The sequence below is a fragment of the Chrysemys picta genome, chromosome 12 (genome assembly GCF_011386835.1).
Source record: "Chrysemys picta bellii isolate R12L10 chromosome 12, ASM1138683v2, whole genome shotgun sequence".
NCBI lineage: Eukaryota > Metazoa > Chordata > Testudines > Emydidae > Chrysemys > Chrysemys picta.
Genome location: NC_088802.1, coordinates 23814277 through 23837528, shown reverse-complemented (window position 1 = coordinate 23837528; position 23252 = coordinate 23814277). Strand labels below are relative to the sequence as shown.

General features: G+C 44.8%; 2 protein-coding genes across 2 annotated transcripts in view; one reads left to right on the top strand and one right to left on the bottom strand.

Moving 5' to 3' along the window:
* LOC135974464 (maestro heat-like repeat-containing protein family member 1) overlaps positions 1-23252 on the bottom strand; it is a 936803-nt gene that overhangs the window by 710070 nt on the left and 203481 nt on the right. The gene's annotated exons all lie outside the window — the stretch shown is intronic.
* LOC135974654 (olfactory receptor 6F1-like) lies at positions 16729-17664 on the top strand. Its single transcript, XM_065563071.1, has one exon. The coding sequence runs from the start codon at positions 16729-16731 to the stop codon at positions 17662-17664; it is 936 nt and encodes a 311-aa protein (XP_065419143.1).

Below are 23252 nucleotides of genomic sequence, written 5' to 3'. Positions count from 1 at the left end.
TAATAAATCCAGTTAAGATTGCAGGCGATCTTCATAATTCTGTTGAGATCTGTTGAAGTTAGTCAAAGTGGCCTAAAGAAATTAGGCACTGATCTGCCAATGGGAGTTGGGTGCCAAACTTCCATAGTTTGTTCTGAAAATGGCAGCCTAAATCATGCCTACATTCTGCAGCACAACTTTTCTGAAGACCCCCTTCACCTCTTTGTTCCTCTGATTGTAGATGATAGGGTTGAAAGTTTATGCTAGGCCCCCTTTTCCCTGTGTTCATATTGTTAAGGACTCAGCTCCTTCCCAGGGGTACACTTGCTTGGCTCAGATGCCCCAAGTGCCCTAGTGAAAGTCCCTGTGTCCATTGCAATCACTTGGGCTTCTTTGATTTGCAGAATACATGCTGGCCACACCATGTGGGTCATGAGTTCTAGGTTTAATTCTTGGGTCTGCTGCAGACACACGGGATGAATTTGGTCCCATTCACTTCTCTCATAGTACTTCACTCTGTGCATTGTCCTGTTATAAGCAGTACTGAGGAGAGAAATCAGGGGCACCAAACCTTCCACCTCCTAAGCCCACATCATGAGAAGGGCCTTTTCTTTCCAGACATTTCCTAGCTGAAGAGTGCCTAGAGCAATTGCTCAGGCACCCAATCTCCTCCCTTTGAAATTAAGGGGTATTGGGCCACATCTCATCTTTCATGACTTGAAATTGTTCCCGGGATACTTGTTGTTAGGACCTGCAGTAGTTTCCTGATAGGTGACACTGTCATATGGCCGTGCCAAGGGTAGAGCTGGTTATGGGCTAGAGACACCTCTGCCTACTCTCTGGTCTCTCTGAAAGCACCCACCTCAGGTGTTGAGCCTCTTGCCCTCATCAGTCTCAGGGAAGAATCTCACACTCCTTCCACTCTCAGACCAGGACCTAGGTACTCTATCCCGCATATATCCCACATACCAACTGCTTTTCACCCTGCAGCTCCAACTGGGCTTCAGGCACCAGTGACCAGTGACATTGACCAATGCCTACCTTAAAACAAAGTATATTTTTTAGCAATTGGAACAAACATTTAAAAATAGATTTCAAAGCAACAAAGAACCTACACACATCTAATCAAGGGGCTTCTGCTGGTTGCCTGCAGGTGTCAGGTAGGACTTTTTTCCCCAATGCACAGTTGGTCTGATGGATTCTGTTTCTCGCCTCCCCTTCATTTGAAGCATCAGATATTGGCCTCAGCTGGAGCTGGGGCACTGGATAGGGTGGGCCAGTGCTCTGAGGTGGCCCAGAGAACCATTGTTTCTAGATGCCTGGCTGGTGCGTCTGGCTCACATACTCCAAGCACTATTGTTCACTTGATTTGGGGTGGAGAAGGAATGTCCCTAGCTCAGATTGTCCGGGACCTTGGGGATTTTGCAGACTGCTCTGTTGCTTTTCCTCTTGCCTTTTTAATGCAGTTGTGATTTCTAGTCTCTTCTCCAGAAATTAACCCCTTCTATTTGTAATCATTACTTGAGCCTAGATGCACATTGGCCGGATTTTTGTCACCATCCCACATAGGACCTAGTTTAAAGCTCTCCTTATCAGGTTAGCCAGACGATGTCCAAAGATGCTCTTCCTAGTATTTGATAGATTGAGCCCACTCCAGCACAGTAATCCTCTTTTCTGGAACATCGGCTCGTTGTTGAAGAAGCCAAAGCCCTCTTGCTGACAACAACTGCGTACTCACACATTTACTTCCATGAATCGATGGTCCCTACCCAGGCCTTTTCCTTCAACAGGGAGGAGGGAAGAGAACATCACTTGCACTCCAAACTCTTTTATCCTTCTTCCCAAAGCCACATAGTCTGCAGTGATCCACTCAAGGTCATTCTTGGCAGTATTGTTGGTGCCCACATGGATAAGTAGGAAGGGGTAGTGGTCCAAGGGCTTGATGAGTCTCGGCCAACTCTGTCACATCCTGAATTCTAGCTCCAGGCAAGCAGCACACTTCTCAGGATTCCTGGTCCTGACGGCAGATGAATGACTTTGTTCCCCTTAGGAGGGAGTCCCCAACTATCACCACCCCCCCCTTCTCCTCCTCTTGGGAGTGGTGGTCATGGAACCCCCATCCGTAGGAGAATGCATCAATGCCTTCCGGTCAACGGGGTCTCTTTCTGATCCCTTCCCTCAGAGGACCTGGGAGGAGGGAGTTTGAGCTGGTGAACCCAGAGGCTGTTTCCAAAAGACAGAGAAGGAGAGTAGGAAGGAAATATCTGCTGGGTGTGGGAGCAAGCAGACTATAGTTGCAGGCCATAGGGTCCCTGGGCTGGAACCCAGAGTAGTGGGCAGGCCCGAGTTCCCCAACCAACTGCTGGGAAAGTGGCACAGGACCTGGCCTTGGAGCAGAAGACTGTCTGGAGCGGTATGGGGACAATTGATTCACTGGGACATTGATACCCTGGAAGAGAAGGACTGTGCAGTGCCCTGGCCAGAGGGCTGAGTCACAGAGACAGAGTCCTGCAGAGTGAGGGAGGACATGCTGTGAGCAACTGTGACAAGGGGGGTGTCAGACCTGAGTGGAGCTAATCCCAGACATAGCCACAAAGAGACTCCCAGTGGTGAGTCCCCCTGACGGATGGGTTTCCCTCTTGTGTTACAAGAGAAGAAGTGACCCCACCCAACTCACATGCTCTCAGAAAGCCAGGAAGCTCCTGGGACCCAGCCTGGTCTCAGTTTCTCTCCATGACTCTGTTTTCCTCTCCCAGGGAAAAATGGGGGTTTTGAATGCTCCCACCCTCCCTGCATGTCTGTTCCCAATTACCACATTGCTCATGGTGTCTTTCAGATAGGACACAGCTGTGAAATCTTCCTTCTGTCTCAGTCTACTTTTTCCCAGTTGGCCAGCGCATTTGGCCAGACCATGTATGCCCCCCAGCTTGAATGACCCATTGTTTGGCTACTTGGACCCATTCATCTTTAATGCCCTGCAATGATTGGTTTGGGGACTGTCTGTAGCCTGTGGGTGAGGATGTTGGAATTGTCTGGAGCAAACTTGGCACATAAGTCACATTTTGGAATACTAATTAATAACTATTACATACACACACCAACATTCATGACAGCTGGAATATGGGGGATTTTCTGTGGAATACTTCAACTTTTTGTCAAGAAACTAAAAACAATACAACTTTTTTTTTCAGTTTTGGGCAAGCAAAAACCAAAAATATTCATCTGAAATACAAATCTTTTTGGATAAAAAGTGCTGAAAACCAAACTTTTTCATTGAAAACAAAAACAATAAATTGATATCTGGGTTTTCAATTTTCAGTCAAAAAATATCTTTGTATGTGTGTACAACAGACCTGCTGGTGGATTTACACATTTATCTGGAAAGTCTTAAACCAGGAGGCAGACCTGACTAATTGTTTTCTGCTTGGAACCGGATTATGAGAATCCACAGCTCTGTTGCAAAGGACTGGAAGCAGGAGATATTTTATTTTGTTTTATCTTTTCAACAGGGTTGAGATGAGCAAGAATTTTCATTAGATTGTGTAGCTTGGGTTAGCAGAATATGACCTGTCGGGGAACTGGAACCTTTAATTGGTGCAACCACATGTGTTTGCTCTTCCCCCCACAGATGCCTTTGTCCCAGGTAGCTCAGGTTTAATGATAAGAAAGATCTAACCCACAACACTAAGAGTGGACCACAAGGGATTTTTTCCCCTTTACCCCAGGGAACCATTTATGTCCTTGGTCCTCAGGCTCTAATAATGTGGAACCACAGAATAGAAGAAGACAGCCAGCAGGGTCTGATACAGTGAGGCTTGAGCTGGGCCCCATGTGGGTGTACATCATGGGGCTCATAGGAGTGGAGCACAAACTGGGATGTTGGGGTCAAGATTCAATCGTGGCTCAAAGTCCCATCTTCCTCACAGTTCTAGAGAGGGATAATGGAGTCCTGGGTTCTAGGTCCATAACCTGTCTCCATGCAAGAAAAGACCAATTTCTAAGTTCTTCCCCATTGACAATTCTGTAGATCCCCAGTTCCCACCACTGCAATGACTGAAATGAGCAATAGACAGACAAAACCTTCATTGCAAGTGAAACCCAGTTGCCAGTGTGTGTAGAGCATCCCCCTCTGAGCTCCATCCGTGGAGGATATGAACCTGGTACAGGGAATACTAAAGGGCATTGTCCCTTTAGCTTAAGCTGGAGCAGCTCATGTGTTTACATCTGCAGGTTTCCTGTTTCAGTCCTTGATATGTCAACCAAGATGGTGGCCATTAAATAAGGATACTCAGGGGAGGGTGGTGATAGTTTCTGAGAAGGGAAGGATCTTATCTCCAACTCTAAATAATACATCTAATAGATGTGAGTGAGGAGAAGGAGCTGTGTGGTTATACCTGAGTTTGACACCCCTTCTCTTTATAAAGAGGTGGATGTAGCTCGGGAGCCCAGGCTGACCACAGCTGTGTGTCAGTAAGGCTCGGGTCAGAGTCAGTCCCTCAGGTGGGCCAGGCTCAATCCATGTCGGCTTTATAGGTCATACTTACAGCAGTGAGAATAAAAAACGTCTCAGTTTGGTGGCTGAACCGAAAGATAATTTTTTTTTTTAAAAGTCTTAGGTCAAACAGAAGGTTTTGCTTCACCCAAAATGCAATTTAACAAAGAAAATAAAATTGAAGCAAAATTCAAAACAAAAAATCATTTCAAATAAACAAATCAAAACATTTTGTTTAGAAAATGTCATTTTTTTCCAGCCAAAACAATGCAAGGAATTTGACACAAATTAACAATGTTTTTTAACAACCTCGACATGCATTTTTTCAAAGAGGGAAGTGTGTCTGCACAATTTTGGACAGCTTTATTCAGAACCAATGCCTTAAACTCCACCCTGAGACCTCTGGATGCTTTAGACCAATAACCATCATTTTAGAAATTATTGGTGAGAACTTCAGAACTGCTGGAGGGATTTGGATGCTCAGTTCCTATTACAATCAATAGGACTTGGATGCTGAACTCTCCTAGGCAGCTTTGAAAATCCCAAGCCTAAAGATTTAATAAAGTTTCAACCACTTGGTAATGATTTCAGTATAGGACTCTGTTCTCATTGGCCCCCTGCCATGCAAACCTGCAAGTCACTAAATTGAGTTCGGCTATTACATGTATTCAAGGATACCTTCATCCCTTGATCTGGGCCAGGCAGGTGACTTTGGTTCAGAGAGGGCTATACCCTGTGCAGGATAGGAGCAGACTGTTGCATGGTTCAGCACAAATTAAACAGAGCTGAGCAGGGTGGGAATTGCTGACAATTTTGTCCTGCTTTAATAACAGGCTGCTTACTGGCTCCCCAAGCATCTCCACCTTAGCAGCAGGAGTGATGCCTGGGACAGAAGCACAGAACTAAGCATCTCACATCAGCGTGATGATGACCAGGGAAGCCAGGAACTGATAGATTATTGAACTCGCAATGAACACACAGACACAGCACAATGTAATAGACATAGAGACACTTTCAGTGTCGAGGAAACACACAGATCCTCTGCCTGTGGCGATCCTGGCTCCCAGCCCTGAGCTCAGCCCATGAAGTCCCCCTGCCTCTCAGTCTTTGGTCTCACTTGAGTTTCATAAAACAGCAGAAACTCCCAGAGAAGTTAACTTTTGCCTTTGAGCCTCTGCTTCTGAGCATGAACAGGGCTCTGGGGAGTGACTCACCAACCATCCTTAGAGAACAGACATGGATAAATCTTCTAGCCGCAGCACCAGCTCTTTTCTGCCAGAGACACCCAGAGTCAGCCATGCAGCTCATAGGCAGTGAGCAAGAGGTCTGCGTTTATTGATGTTCAGTCTCAGTGAGAACAATGAAAGGGCTCTTCATTAGCTGAGCATTTGGCATCCAGATACTATAGTGATTGGGGCATTAGTTGTAGACAGATAGATAGATTGGACAGAAGCTTCAATGATAATTCCTTTTGTGACCAGCAGTATTCTGAAGTTGGAAAACAAACACAACATCAGCTGGGCGAAAGCCACACTTCTCAGCACAGTAAGTTGACTGCTGTCAATAAATCCTTGAGGTTTTTAAGGGGTTGAATTTAATCATATAAATGTGAATGAAAATGACCACCTTTTACTATGAATTAAATCAGCCTGGTATAACTAATTCCATTGTACCCCGTGGCAAACTCATTTCTATAATTTGTATCTTTTTAACATAATGGGAAAGGTGGGATCTGAATGAAGAGCTTGATCCCAGTTTCTGCACTGCCAGTGTCTTGCTCTGTAACTTTGGGCAAGTGACTTAACAGCCATGTCCCTCCATTCTGCAGTTTGTAGAATGGGTGTAAATCACGAACAACCTCAGTGAGTTCAGTAGCATTGGGCTGGTGTCAGTGAGGTCAGATTCGGGCCTTTAGTCTCTCGCAGACACTTAGGGCCAGATTTTTTAAAGTATTTAGGCACCTGGTGGGATTCTCGAAAGAACCTCTGGCACCTAAAACTCATTAAAATCAATGGATATTCGGCACCTATATGCTTTTGAAAGTCCCATTCATCACCTTATACAGTAACTCCTCACTTAAAGTCGTCCCGGTTAACATTGTTTCATTGTTACGTTGCTGATCAATTAGGGAACATGTTCGTTTAAAGTTGTGTAATGCTCCCTACTATCGTCCTTTGGCAGCCGCCTGCTTTGTCTACTGCTTGCAGGAAGAGCAGTCCCTTAGAGCTAGCTGGTGGGGGCTTGGAACCAGGGTGGACCAGCAGCCCCCTATCAGCTCCCCCATCAGATCCCCGCTCCCCTAAGTTCCCTGTGCAGCAGCTGCTTGCAGTTCAGCTGTGTCCCTCCCCGCACTGCCATGTGCTGCTCCTGCTCTCTGCCTTGGAGCTCCTCTCCGAGACTCCTGCTTGCTGTGCCAGGGTGAAGGGAAGGAAGAGGGGGACTAATGTCAGGGTGCCCCCCTCCCCACTTCTCCTGCACCCCGCTTACCCCATCTTTCATAGAGCGGGGCTCAGGGCCGAGGGAGCTTGCGAGGGAGCTTGCAGCAGCTGCGGTCTCAGCAAGCTGATCTAATTAACAAGGTAGTGTACTAAAGGAAAATGCACATATCTCCCTCCATTCCTGCTGCCTTGCAGAGTGAGAGAGTTAACCCTTGAGGGCTCAGACGATTGCTAGTTCATCATTTACCAGTAAGGGAACTATCCCACCCTCTGACTCCTCCACCTCAACCAAGCTTCACAATCATCATCACTGTGTACCAGTATTAAATTGTTTGTTTAAAACTTATGCTGTGTGTGTGTATATATATATATATATATATATATATATATATATATATATATATATATATATATATATATATATATATATATATATAGTCTTTTGTCTGGTGAAAAAAATTCCCTGGAACCTAACCCCCTTATTTACATTAATTCTTATGGGGAAATTGGATTAGCTTAACATCGTTTTGCTTAAAGTCGCATTTTTCAGGAACATAACTACAACGTTGAGTGAGGAGTTACTGTACTTTTAAAAACCTGGCACTTCATTTTTAATCCACTACATGGTCCAGTGGAAGGAAGAACTTAGCTCCAGTTAGAGCTGGTCAGGAATTTGTCAGTGAAATGTTTTTTGGTCAGAAAATTCAGATTGTCAAAACCAAAGCGTTTTGCCAAAATGTATCAGTTTCAATGCAACCTTCATTGGGAAGGTTTTTCAGGTCCAGGATGGAATTTCTGCTCTTATCCTGAGCAGTGAATTGAGTGAATTGCCCAGTGGTTAAAGCTCTCACCTAGGATGTGAGAGAACCAGCTTCATGTCTCTCCTCTCAATCAGGCAAATCAGGAACACAAAGGCTATTAATAAGGTAATAAGTAACAGTCAGCATGAATTTGTCAAGAACAAATAGTGTCGAACCAACCTGGTAGCTTTCTTTGACAGGGTAACAAGCCTTATGGATTGGGGTAAGTGGTAGATGTTCTATATCTTGACTTTAGTTAGGCTTTTGATATTGTCTCCCATGATTGTCTCATACACAAACTATGGAAATTCAACCTAGATGAAGCTACTATAAGGTGGCTGCATAACTGGTTGGAAAACTGTTCCTAGAGAGTAATTATCAGTGGTTCACAGTCATGCTGGAAGGGGATATCGAGTGGGTCCCACAGGGATCTGTTCTGGGTCCTGTTCTGTTCAATATCTTCATCAATGATTTAGATAATGGCATAGAGAGTACACTTATAAAGTTTGTGGACGATACCACACTGGGAGGGGATGCAAGTTCTTTGGAGGATAGGATTATAATTTAAAATGATATGGACAAACTAGAAAAATGGTCTGAAGTAAATAGGATGAAATTCAATAAGGACAAATGCAAAGTATTCCTCTTGGGAAGGAACAATCACTTGCACACATACAAAATGGGAAATGACTGCTTAGGAAGGAGTACTGCGGAAAGGGATCTGTGGGTCATAGTGGATCACAAGCTAAATATGAATCAACAGTGTAACATTGTTGCAAAAAAAGCAAACATCATTTTCAGGAGTGTTATAAGCAAGAAAGGAGAAGTAATTCTTCCATTCTACTCCATGCTGATTTGGCCTCAACTGGAGTATTGTGTTCAGTTCTGGGCCCCACATTTCAGGAAAGATGTGGACAAATTGGAGAAAGTCCAGCAAATAGCAACAAACATTATTAAAGGTCTAGAAAACATGACCTGTGAAGGAAGATGGGGAAAAATGGGTTTGTTTAGTCTGAAGAAGAGAAGATTGAGAGGGGACATGACAGTGTTCAAGTACATACAAGGTTGTTACAAGGAGGAGGGAGAAAAATTGTTCTTCCTAACCTCTGAGGACAGGACAAGAAGCAATGGTGGTTAAATTACAGCAAGGGCGGTTTAGGTTGGACATTAGGAAAAACTTCCTAACTGTCAGAGTAATTAAGCACCTGAATAAATTGGCTGGAGAGTTTGTGGAATCTCCATCATTGGAGATTTTTAAGAACAGGTTAGACGAACACCTGTCAGCGATGGTCTAGATAATACTTAGTCTAGATGGTCTAGATAACATGAATGCAGGGACAGGACTGGATGACCTCTCAAGGTCCCCTCCAGTCTTATGATTCTATGACTTTGGCAAAAAAAGTGCAGATTAAATTCAATGTTAACAAATGCAAAGTAATGCGCACTGGAAAACATAATCCCAACTATTCATACAAAATGATGGGGTCTGAATTAGCTGTTACCATTAAAAAAATAAAATTTTAAATTCATTGTGGATAGTTCTCTGAAAACATCTGCTCAATGTGCAGCAGCAGACAAAGATGCTAACAGAATGTTAGGAATCATTAGGAAAGGGATAGATAATAAAATAGAACATATCTTAATGCATTATATAAATCAATGTTACTCATAGACTCATAGACTTTAAGGTCAGAAGGGACCATTATGATCATCTGGTCTGACCCCCTGCATGCTGCAGGCCACAAAACCGTCCCTACCCTTTCCTTGACTCTGCTGATGAAGTCCCCAAATCCTGTGTCTTAGTGACTTCAATTGGCAGAGAATCCTCCTACTAGCGACCCCCGCCCCATGCTGCGGAGAAAGGCGAAAAACCTCCAGGGCCTCAGCCAATCTACCCTGGAGGAAAATTCCTTCCCGACCCCAAATATGGCGATCAGTAAGACCCCGAGCATGTAGGCAAGAGTCTCCAGCCTAACCCTTGTTAGCCATTATACTGTTTGCCTACCATTGCTTGGTATTCCTCAGCTAATATGTTTTACCATTAAACCATTCCCTCCATAAACTTGTCTAACTTACACCCAGACCTTGAGTACTGTGTGCAGTTCTGGTCACCCTATCTCAAAAAAATATATTAGAATGGGAAAAAGTATAGAGAAGGGCAACAAAAATTGTGGAACAGTTTCCATATGAGGAGAGATTCAAAAGACTAAAACTGTTGAGCTTTGAAAAGAGATTAATGGGCGGGGGTGGGGGGTATGATAGAGGTCTATAAAATCATGAATGATGTGGAGAAGTGAATAGGGAAATATTATTTACCTCTTCACAGAACACAAGAACCAGGGCTCACCCATTTAAATTAATAGGCAGCAGGTTTAAAACAAAAAGAAGTACTTCTTCACACAACACACACTTTATGGCACTTGTTGCCGTGGATGTTGTGAAGGCCAGAAGTATAATCAAATTAAAAAAAGAACTAGCTAAATTCAGGGAGGATAGGTCCATCAATGGCTATTAGTCAAGATGCTCAGGGATGCAACCCCATGCTCTGGGTGTCCCTGAGCCTCTGACTCTGCCCTGTTCTGTCCATTCCCTCTGAAGCATCTGGCACTGGCCACTGTCGTATGACAGGATACTGGGTTGATGGACCATTGCTCTGACACACTATGGCCATTCTTATGTTCTTATGTTCAAATAAACAGGTAAAATAACCTCTCTGCTCCCACTCAAGATTCCCCTCTTTATTCATCCCAGGATCACATTAGCTCTCTTGGCCACAGCATCACACTGGGAGCTCATGTTCTACTGATTTATTCATCACAACCCTGAAATCTTTTTTAGAGTCACTGCTTCCTAGGACAGATTTTCTCATCCTATAAGTATGGCCAATGCTCTTTGTTCCTAGATGTTTTTGTTGGGATCCACTAGGCATAGCTACCAGGTAACTCGGGAGAGTGGAAAGCCAAAGTGTCGATGAAACTCTTTTGCTCTGGGCCTATCTGTGAACCACAGTGACTCCATCTTGGGAACTCTCACCTACTTCTATGCTAACTGCTTACATGTTAAAGCAGAAATGTATTGGTCAGCGTTTCTAGCAGATGGCTGCAGTTTCACTCACACTAGCAGAAATAATAAAGATAAGGAGGAGGGAACAGAGAGAAATAGTTAGTTTGCAGTTGCTTTCCCATATATCCCCAAGGTATTTAGTGCAAAGGGTCAAGGGATGTACCTTGTTCTCCCTTCAACATGATAAATGTATCCACAACAGATGTCTCTTGTATCCCCCCTCCCCAAAATAATATATGTATTCTGTGTAACCTGTTATCTATCGGTCAGCATAATGACGCAAAAGAATGAATGCTAAGTTGTTTGTCTCTCTGTATAAAAGAAGCTCAGTTGTGCTTGTAAGGTGTGTCTCTTCTGGCATGAGTCGAAGAGCACCCTCTCAGCTGACTGACAAATAAAGGACCTGGTACCCGTCTTCTTGTCTCTCCGTACCTCCTTGGTGTAATTAGGTAAGCTCCGGGGGGGAAACGGGCCCTATTTGGCTAACAAATTGGCGACTCCGCCGGGACTTCTCTCCCTGTAGAGGGCACTGACCGACGACCGAGGGCGATTCTGAGGAGTGGCCACCTCGAGCTGTTGGTTTGCTCAGGCCTCGGGTCGTCACAATCGGTCGGGGCGGCTGTGTTCTCTCTAAAGAGAACTCCTAACGACACGGAGATAAGACGGTACCAGAAGAAGGGGAAGGTCCAACAGCCGGACGCGGCCACTCCAGGCGGTAAGTGCGTTTACCTCTTGGGTTTGAGGGATAACGCCCCCGCAGTGTAGAATTGGACCCTTTGGGTAATCCCTGTGTGGGAAGGTACTGTAAATGGACAAATGTTTTGTGGTCATGATAACTAAGCCAGGCAACGGTTAATGAATAATTTCACTAACTTCCCTAGTCTGTGGGCCGTATTGGACAATTACTGGGATGTAGAAAAGCCCCAGGGCTTGCTTTTATTCTTGGTAGGGGTACTGTTCTTTTTCATACTAATGATATGCTGGAAGCCAAAATTGTGATAACCAGGTCTAGGACTTAAACCGACTCTAGCCGCACCAAGACTCCTGCGAGGGGAAACCCCGTGACCAGGATATCTTGATCGCAAGGGGGGTCGGTCAAACCCGTGACCAGGTTTAATTAAACACAAGCATAATGGGGTCCGGACAAAGCACATATGCTGGGACACCCTTGGAATGTATGTTAAATAATTGGAAGGCGTTTAGACGCCAGGCTGATTATGGAATGGTATTATGTAAAAATGATCTGTGTGACAATGCGGTTCTGGCGGAACCCAACTGAGAGCGCCAACTCAGGACAAATTGCTAAAACCGGGCAGTTACAGCCCAAGGCTGGGGTTTTTCCACCTCCAAGGCAAACCAAACCAGCCAGTCTAGGAGGACTTCGGTCTCACCCCACTGGCTAACCGCAAGTCTCACAAGCAATCTCCTTAGACACTCCAGTTTCCCAGTATCACCACCAGGGCCACACGTTATGGGGACAAATGGTTATGAAAACCAATACCCCAGTAAAAGAAAAAGGTTCTCCTGATCCCAAAGGACCAAGCCCCAGACCCAGGTCAATATACAAATCAGATCTTACCCACAAATCACGCTGTTGCCAATCCTTCAGAATCTAAAATCTAAAGGTTTATTCATAAAAGGAAAAAGATAGAGATGAGAGTTAGAATTGGTTAAATGGAATCAATTACATACAGTAATGGCAAAGTTCTTGGTTCAGGCTTGCAGCAGCGATGGAATAAACTGCAGGTTCAAATCAAGTCTCTGGAATACATCCCCCGCTGGGATGGGTCCTCAGTCCTTTGTTCAAAGCTTCAGCTTGTAGCAAAGTTCCTCCAGAGGTATGAAGCAGGATTGAAGACAAGATGGAGATGAGGCATCAGCCTTATATAGTCTTTTCCAGGTGTAAGAACACCTCTTTGTTCTTACTGTGGAAAATTACAGCAAAATGGAGTCTGGAGTCACACGGGCCAGTCCCTGCATACTTTGCTGAGTTACAAGGCGTATCTGCCTTCTCTCAATGGGTCCATTGTATAGCTGATGGTCCTTAATGGGCCATCAAGCAGGCTAGGCAGAGCTAATCTCAGCTTGTCTGGGATGTTACCCAGAAGCATAGCATAAGTTTGCCATACAGACAGTATAGAGCCAATATTCATAACTTCAACTACAAAACTGATACACACATATAGACCGCATAATCATAACCAGTAAACCATAACCTTGTCCTAGACACCCCATTTGACCCCCTTTATACAAGATTTGGGTGCCACTACAGGACATTGGTTGCAACAATGATCTATACGGTCCCAGTTTATGTCAATAACGTCACAATCTGATATTTTGTTCAAGTGCCATTTGACTCCGACAGGCTCGGTAGTAACGGCTGCTAAACCCCAGAACCCTCCCACTGTTGTAATGCCAGAATCGGTGTCCCCTTCGGCTCCTTCACCCCCACAGGCTTTAGAGAGTACCCCCCCCCCTTTGGTGGGATTGTATCCGTTAATTACTGAGAGTGTGTTAGCCCGTCCAGGAACACAGGATCTTGTGTCAGGGTGCTGGGAAGATGGGGGTGGAGTACAAAACCAACCCCCTCATGCAGCCAATTTGAGCTGCAGTTCATTAACAAGGTAGGTAGGGGTAATGCCAGTTGGATGATGGTGGAGGGAGATTCCTATCAACATCAAAAGCTATAGAATTTGCCCAAGTCTTTTGGTTTTGAAGAGGCAGATTATCATTTATACTAACAACACTTCACACCACTCTGGCAGTAAAATGGGGGTTTAAAATCAGAGTGAGTTATACTTATTACATACATTTTAAGGTCCCTTTATATTGTTACAGCGGTGTAAAATGACCTTAATGTAAATGTGAGCCAGATGTGAAATATTCCTGTATTTGTTATATATTTAGGTGGGGAGAAAGCAAGATAAACCATGTTATGATGCACCATTTTTCAGCAGCCAAGGCTATTGTGTGTCATCCGGAGAGAAAAAACATTATGAATGAAGGGAGTTTGTATTGATAAGCTCTATCAGAAGGCATGGTAAGTTTGATCCACTAGCCAGATCCAGTCTATCCTGGAATTATAGTTTAAAGTAACTGTATTGAGAAATAGGTTTGCCTTTCTTAGTAATGAAAATTGCGGTTCAAAAAGTTTGCCTCATTGAAGAATCAACACACCTGTACTCAAAGTATAAGTCTATCTCATCACTTTTTTACTAATATAGGATGAAATCTAGGATGAACAAAGGAATACAATTATTTGTAAATTGTATAACTAATAGAATCAATTGGGAAAGTTGCTTTTTGCATCAAAATTTATCACAAAAATTTTGTTATTCTCAACAAATTTCTTTTATGTTTTTTTTTTCCAGGTTTTTGTAAAAAACAAAACAAAACAGAAGTGTTTAGTTTTCAATCAAAACATTTTGTTCTTTAGTCACCAGAAACTTCTTCCTGTTATTATTTTGAGGACAGTCCCAAAATTATTTTATTGACTGATTGATTTGCAAAAATCTCTGTTTCATCAAAAAGACAGTGTCCATCAAAAAAATGTGAGAATGGAAAATTTCCAAGCAGCTCTAATACATTAACCTGTGGAATTTACTGGTATAGTAACTTTAATAAGGCAAAGAAGAAAATTTTACTGTGTTTCTGAGAAACAGTTTTGTTGTTGTTTGTTTCTCCCTGCTTGCCTGGCTTGTCTTCTAGAGTGTAAGATTTTTGGAAATGGGCTGGATTCTGTGCTATGTTTGTGCCATGTTCCACACAATGGAGTCCCAAACATAGATGGGACCTTAAGGTTCTACCAGAAGACACACAGTAAATGATAAAGATAATTTCTAATTTCTGATGTCAATCCCTTGTTCCTGAGAATTTTGGTTGGGATTTTCTAAAGGGTCTATGTAGGACCAGCTGGAAATTGGAATTTAATTTTTTGAAAAAAAGAAAAAAAAATCTCAAGATTTCAAGCTATGTTTTGTTCTGATATGGAAAGAACACAAGACTTTTCAAAAAGAGATGTACAAAATATCAACCCACTACAGCCAGGTGGTTAGAACAGTTACCCAGGTCATGGGAGAATCATGTTCAACTCCCATGTCTGGTAGTTTCAGAAGTAGAACTCAGACCTTGGCAAGTGCACGTGCCACCAAGCTATGGCATTAGTTCTTATCATTTGTTCTCACTTTGATCAGTAATTCCATCCTGAACTTAAGAACATACCCAGATGACATTTTTGTTGAAACCACTATGTTTCCATGAAATATTTCTGTTGCAGCAAAATGGTATTTTTCAACGTAAAAAAAAGTTTTGTCTAATTATTTATTGTATCGTATTGTATTTTTCCCAGCTCTAGGCCTAAGTAGCACAACTCCCATTGAAGATCAGGGAGTATAAGTGTCTTAGGAACAGAAGTCCTAATGACATTCAGTGGAGACTTGTGGTCCTAGGTCACTTAAGTGTTTTTGAAAATCCCAGTCATTTTACTGAGCAGCAAGCAAGGTTATCTTGAAGGTGAGGCATGAAGACAATGGGACAAATCGTGAGGTTTTCTCATGGGTGAATGGAGTGGGGTTGATGGGCTAGACCAGCAACAGGGGAAAGCTGCCATTGGGTCAGCCATCCCACTGACTCCTCATGGGTCATAGAGGAATAAGGAGTGGAGCTCTCATCTCTGTTGCAGAGCCCGAAAGATGCACAAGAACAGACTGGTGTTACATAAGAACATAAGAAAGGCTGTACCGGGTCAGGCCAAAGGTCCATCTAGCCCAGTATCCTGTCTACCGACAGTGGCCAATGCCAGGTGCCCCAGACGGAGTGAACCTAACAGGCAATGATCAAGTGATCACTCTCCTACCATCCATCTCCACCCTCTGACAGACAGAGGCTAGGGACACCATTCCTTACCCGTCCTGGCTAATAGCCATTAATGGACTTAACCACCATGAATTTATCCAGTTCTCTTTTAAACCCTGCTATAGTCCTAGCCCTCACAGCTTCCTCAGGCAAGGAGCTCCACAAGCCGACTGTGCGCTGCGCGAAGAAGAACCTCCCCCTATCTGTCTCAAACCTGCTGCCTGTCAACCTCACCTGATGACCCCCAGTTCCCGTATCATGGGAATAAGTAAATATCTCTTCCTTATCCACTTTCTCCACATCACTCATGATTCTATATACCTCTATCATATCCCCCCTTAGTCTCCTCTTTTCCAAGCTGAAGAGTCCCAGCCTCCCCAATCTCTCCCCACACAGGACCTGTTCCAAACCCTTAATTTCAGTTGCTCCCCTCTGAACCCTCTCCAGTGCCAGTACATCCCCCTTGAGATGAGGAGACCACATCCGCACGCAGCACTCGAGATGAGGGCGCACCATCGATTCACAGAAGGGCAATAATACATTCTCAGACTTATTCTCTATCCCCTTTCCAATGATTCCCAACATCCTGCTTGCTCCCCTGACTGCCCCTGCACACTGCGTGGACATCCCCAGAGAACCATCCACAATGACTCCAAGATCCTTTTCCTGACTTGTTGTAGCTAAATTAGCCCCCATCATATTGTATGTATACAATAGATACAAGTAGCACCTGCTTCCTTTCCCTTATCTTTAATCAGGGTTCCAGGTATTATTGCTGGGATTTTAGAAGGAGCCCTAAGGTGCCGAAATCCCTTAGAATTTCAGCCTGGATTCCTGTTCCTTGTATTTCACCAGGGAAGCGAGTTCAAGCAAGAGCCAGGTCTGCCAGGTGCAGTGTCAAATCCCACAATCCCAGAGCCCAGATAGGTATCTTGAAAGTGTTTTAGGAGATGTGGGCAGAGTTTCAAGGCTGTGGATCTGCAGATATTTCATAGGTACCCTGATAGGGTAAGGTATTTGGCGCTTCACATTTGCACATCCAAAAGTGTGTTCAACATGTTTAAATGCCTTATAATTCCTCATGTTTTGACAGATGGACCTCATGACTGGAGCAGAAATAGAAAACCAAACCAGCGTGCAGAAATTCATACTCCTGGGTTTTCCTGGCACTTGGTTTTTTCGGATTTCCCTTGCAGTGGTGTTTTCAATTATGTATTTCCTTACAATTGTAGGGAATATGTCTGTTATAGCTTTAGTGTGGACCCACCCATGGCTTCACACCCCCATGTACTTCTTCCTCTGCAATCTCTCCTTCCTGGAGATCTGGTACACCACGGCCTGCGTCCCCAAGGCCATTGGTGTCATGTTCGGGAAAAGCCAAACCATTTCCTTCACCGGCTGCATCCTGCAGTTGTATTTCATATTCTCTCTGGGATCTACAGAATGTCTCATACTGGCTGTCATGGCCTATGACCGCTATTTGGCCATATGTCATCCATTGCGTTACAGCTCCCTCATGAACAGCACCTTCTCTGCTCAGCTGGCCCTCATCTCTTGGCTGTGTGGGTTCCTGGCTATCTCTGTGCTGGCATCTCTAATATCCAGGTTGTCTTTCTGTGGCCCTAACATTATCAATCACTTCTTTTGTGACATAGATTCCTGTATAGCGCTTTCCTGCACTGACACAAGCCTCGTTGAGGTGGCAACTTTTATCATCTCTATTAATGTCCTTCTGGGCTCATGTGCAGTAATCCTAGTCTCGTACATTTACATCATCTCCACCATCTGTAGAATCCCTTCAGCCCAAGGCCGCCAAAAGGCCTTTTCCACTTGGTCTGCCCATCTCACTGTCGTAACCATCTGGTACGGCTCCACCATTTTTCTGTATGTCAAGCCTTCTGCACAGAACTCATTGGATTTAAACAAAATAGTCAACGTCTTTAACACTATTGTAACTCCTCTATTAAACCCTTTCATTTACACTCTAAGAAATAAAGAGGTGACGCGAGCCTTGGAAAAGGCAATCAGTGGCATGTAAAGTGGTTTTCAAATGGTCTGCATTTAGTAGCAATGTTGTCAAAGGGACCAAAATTAAAATTTCCTGAAGGTCATTCTTAGTGCATGTGAACATTTCTTTGTTTTACAGGTTTCCTCGTTGACTGTAACAACCTGATGTTGACTTACAGATGAACTCAAGTGGGAGAAATGCAAATGTATTATGCTGAAAATTCCAAGTTGCTAAATTTGTGTGGCATTTACCAGGATCTGTATGGATGTACCCATTTATAATTACATAGGGGCCTAGGCCTAAGGGAGTTGGGTAACAAGCTCCCGTTGAATGTCAGATGTAGATTCAAGCTGACATTTTCAAAGGAATGTGTGCAAATTTATTGCCCAGAGCCCACTGAATTTCAATACAAATTAGGTGACTAGCTTCCGTGCGCTCCTTTGAAATTCCCACTTTCAAACTTTATCTCCTCTACTTACTTTTATGATATATTTTCCAGTAGGGAGGACTTGTGTGATGCCATGGAACTGACCGTCACAGAAATGTCAATTTCCTGCAATATCCTTATTGAATTACTGTCCCGTATTGATGTGTCCATAGAAGAGATTTTAGAACAACTTGATTAATTAAACAATAATAAATCATCAGGACCAGATGATATTCACCCAAGAGTTCTGAAGGAACTCAAATATGAAATTGCAGGACTACAAACTGTATTATGTAACCTATCACTTAAATCAGCTTCTGTACCAGATAATTGGATGGTAACAAATGTAACTCTAATTTTTAGAAAGGGCACCAGAGGCGATCCTGGGAATTACAGGCCAGTGATCCTAACTTCAGTACTGGGCAGACTGGTAGAAATTATATTAAAGAACAGAATTATCAGAAACATTGATGGATAGAATTTTTTGGGGAGGAGTCAAAACACTGTTTGTAAAGGAAGTTATGCCTCACTAAAGCATTAGAATTATTTGTGGGGGTCAACAAACATGTGGATAAGGGTGATTCAGTCTATATACACACTTGGACTGAGGTGGAGATGGACATAGAAGATCGAAGTGTTGAGAGTCTCTGGGTTAGGCTAAAAGGGGTAAAAAACAAGGGTGATGTCTTGCTAGGAGTCTACTACAGGCCACCTAACCAGGTGCAAGAGGTGGGTGAGGCTTTTTATAAACAACTAACAAAATCATCCAAAGCCCAAGATTTGGTGCTGATGGGGGACTTCAACTATCCAAATATATGTTGGGAAAATAACATAGCGGGGCACAGACTATCCAACAAATTCTTGGACTGCATTGCAGACAACTTTTATTTCAGAAGGTTGAAAAAGCTACTGGGGGGAAGCTGTTCTAGACTTGATTTTAACAAATAGGGAGGAACTCACTAAAAATTTGAAAGTACAAGGCAGCTTGGGTGAAAGTGATCATGAAATCATAGAGTTTGCAATTCTAAGGAAGGGTAGAAGGGAGTACAGCAAAATAGAGACATTGGATTTCAGGAAGGCAGATTTTGGTAAGCTCAGAGAGCTGATAGGTAAGGTCCGATGGAAATCAAGACTGAGGGGAAAAACAACTGAGGAGAGTTGGCAGTTTTACAAAGGGACACTATTAAGGGCCCAAAAGCAAACTATTCTGCTGGTTAGGAAAGAGAGAAAATGTGGCTAAAGACCATCTTGGCTTAACAATGGGTATGTCTACACTACGAAATTAGGTTGAAGTTATAGAAGCTGGTTTTATAGATATCGGTTTTATACAGTCGATTGTGTGTGTCCCCACATAAAATGCTATAAGTGCATGAAGCCGGTGGACCGCGTCCACAGTACCGAGGCTAGCATCGACTTCCGGAGAGTTGCACTGTGGGTAGCTATCCCACAGTTCCTGCAGTCTCCACCGCCCATTGGAATTCTGGGTTGAGATCCCAATGCCTCATGATGCAAAACAGTGTCACGGGGTGTTCTGGGTACATGCCGTCAGGCCCCTTCCCCTCCATCAGAGCAACGTCAGACAATCGATTTGCGCCTTTTTATCTGGGTTACCTGTGCAGACAACATACCACGGCAGCATGGAGCCCGCTCAGCTCAGCTCAGCTCAGCTCACCGTCACCTTAATGTCATCTGGGTGCCGGCAGATGTGGTACTGCATTGCTACACAGCAGCCGCTAATTGCCTTTTGGCAGTAGACGGTGCAGTATGACTGGTAGCCGTCATCGGCGATCTGGGTGCTGGCAGACATGGGACTGCATTGCTACACAGCAGCAGCCCATGGCCTTTTGGCAGTAGATGATGTATTAAGATTGATATCCGTCATTGTCATATTACAGTTCAATCAGAGGCACCTGGGCAGATATGCTTTGTCTCCTGGAGACTCAGTCCTGCCAGCAGTCCGACTGAACCGTCTTGATGATGATGGCTAGCAGTTGTAGTACAGTATCTTCTGCCAAGCACCCAGAAGATGCCAAGGGCTATCAGTCATGCTGCACCATCTGCTGCCAGCTTAAGATGTAAAAAATACATGTATTCATTTGCTTCTCCCTCCCTCTGTGAAATCAACGGCCTGCTAAACCCAGGCTTTTGAGTTCAATCTTTGGGGGGGCCATTCTGTGTGACAGTTGTTTGTGTTTCTTCCTGATGCACAGCCACCTTTGTTGATTTTAATTCCCTGTACCTGTACGCCATGTCATCAGTCGCCCCTCTCTCCCTCTGTCAGTTTTGCGCCTTTTTTCAGAGCAGACACCATAGCACTGGGATCATGGAGCCCGCTCAGATCACCGCGGCAATTATGAGCACTATGAACACCACGCGCATTGTCTTGGAGTATATGCAGAGTCAGGAAATGCCAAAGCAAAACCAGGACCAGCTGATGAGGTGATTGCAGCGCGGTGACGAGAGTGATGAGGAAATTGACATGGACACAGCCCTCACACAAGGTACGGGCCCCAGCAGTGTGCAAATCATGGTGTTACTGGGGCAGGTTCATGCCATGGAACGCCGATTCTGGGCCCGGAAAACAAGCACAGACTGGTGGGTGCATCGTGTTGCAGGTCTGGGACGTTTCTCAGTGGCTGCAAAACTTTCGCATGCGTAAGGGCACTTTCATGGAACTTTGTGACTTGCTTTCCCCTGCCCTGAAGCACCAGAATAACAGGATGAGAGCATCCCTCACAGTTGAGAAGTGAGTGGCGATAGCCCTGTGGAAGCTTGCAACGCCAGACAGCTACCGGTCAGTCGGGAATCAATTTGGAATGGGCAAATCTACTGTGGGGGCTGCTGTGATCCAAGTTGCCAGGGCAATCAAAGACCTGCTGATATCTGGAAAACGTGCAGGCCATAGTGGATGGCTTTGCTGCAATGGGATTCCCAAATTGTGGTGGGGCGATAGACGGAACCCATATCCCTATCTTGTCACCAGAGCACCAAGCCACCGAGTACCTAAACAGCAAGGGGTACTTTTCAATGCTGCTGCAAGCCCTGGTGGATCACAAGGGATGTTTCACCAACATCAACGTGGGATGGCCGGGAAAGGTACATGATGCTCGCGTCTTCAGGCACTCTGGTCTCTTTCGAAAGCTGGAGGAAAGGACTTTCTTCCCGGACCAGAAAATAACCGTTGGGGATGTTAAAATGCCTATCGTGATCCTTGGGGACCCAGCCTACCCCTTAATGTCATTGCTCATGAAGCCATACACAGGCAGCCTGGACAGTAGTCAGGACCTGTTCAACTATAGGCTGAGCAAGTGCAGAATGGTGGTAGAATGTGCATTTGGACGTTTAAAAGCGTGCTGGTGCAATTTACTGACTTGCTCAGACCTCAGCGAAAAGAATATCCCCATTGTTATTGCTGCTTGCTGTGCACTCCACAATATCTGTGAGAGTAAGGGGGAGACATTTATGGAGGGTGGGAGGTTGAGGCAAATCGCCTGGCTGCTGATTACGCACAGCCAGACACCAGGGCGGTTAGAAGAGTACAGCAGGGTGCTGTGCGCATCAGAGAAGTTTTGAAAACGAGTTTTGTGACTGGCCAGGCTACGGTGTGAAACATCTGTTTGTTTCTCCTTGATGAACCCTCCGCCCCACCCCCCAATCCCGGTTCCCTCTACTTCCCTGTAAATCAACCATCCCACCCTCCCCTCCCCCTTCGAGCACCACTTGCAGACGCAATAAAGTCATTGTTACTTCACATTCATGCATTCTTTATTAATTCAGCACTCAACTAGGGGGATAATTGCCAAGGTAGCCCAAGAGGGGTGGGGGAGGAGGGAAGGAAAAGGACACACTTCAGTTTAAAACTTTAAAACTTTAACACTTATTGAAGGCCAGCCTTCCGATGCTCGGGCAATCATCTGGGGTGGACTGACTGGGAGGCCGGAGGTCCCCCCACCATGTTCTTGGGCATCTGGGTGAGGAGGCTATGGAACTTGGGGAGGAGGGCTGTTGGTTACACAGGGGCTGTAGCGGCAGTCTCTGCTCCTGCTGCCTTTCCTGCAGCTGAACCATAGGCTGGAGCATATCAGTTTGATGCTCCAGCAGCCGGAGCATCAACTCTTGCTGTCTGTCTGCAAGCTGATGCCACCTATCCTCTACAGCCCGCCACTTGCTCTGTTCATCCCGCGATTCAGCCCGCCACCTCTCCTCTCGTTCATATTGTGCTTTTCTGTAGTCTGACATTGACTGCCTCCACGCATTCTGCTGTGCTCTTTCAGCGTGGGAGGACATCTGGAGCTCAGCGAACATATCATCCCGACTTCGCTGTTTTCTCCTTCTAATCTTTGCTAGCCTCTGCGAAGGAGAAACATTTGCAGCTGGTGGAGGACAAGGGAGAGGTGGTTAAAAAAGACACATTTTAGAGAACAATGAGTACACTCTTTCACATTAAATTTTGCTGTTCACATTACACAACACATGTGCTTTCATTACAAGGTCGCATTTTTCCTCTTATATTGAGAGCCTGCCAGTTTGGTGTGAGAGATCACTCACGCTGTGCCAGGCAACAGAATTCGGCTTGCAGGCAGCCATGGTAAGCCACAGTCTTTTGGCTTTTTTAACCCTCATAATATGTGGGAATAGGTTCAAACAGTAGCACCTCATTTCCCATACCAAGGACCCGTTGGGTTGGCCATTTAAAATGGGTTTGCAATGTAAAAGGAGGGGCTGTGGTTTCCGGGTTAACATGCAGCAGAAACCCAACTACCCCCTCCACACACATACCCCCAGTTCTCTGGGATGATCCCTTCACCCCTCCCCCCAACTGCGTGGCTAACAGCAGGGAACATTTCTGTTCAGCCAAGCAGGAACGGGCACCTCTAAATGCCCCCTTAATAAAATCACCCCATTTCAACCAGGTGACCGTGAATGATATCACTCTCCTGAGGATAACAAAGAGCGATAAGGAATGGATGTTGTCTGCATGCCAGCAAACACCGGGACCATATGCTGCCATGCTTTATTATGCAATGAATCCAGACTACGTGCTACTGGCCTGGCGTGGTAAAGTATCCTACCATGGCGGATGGGATAAGGCAGCCCTCCCCAGAAACCTTTTGCAAAGGCTTTCGGAGTACATGAAGGAGAGCTTTCTGGAGATGTCCCTGGAGGATTTCCGCTCCATCCCCAGACACAT

Bases quoted from the DNA above. Each gene is read 5' to 3' on its own strand.
- LOC135974654 (XM_065563071.1), top strand. From the start codon at position 16,729: ATGACTGGAGCAGAAATAGAAAACCAAACCAGCGTGCAGAAATTCATA.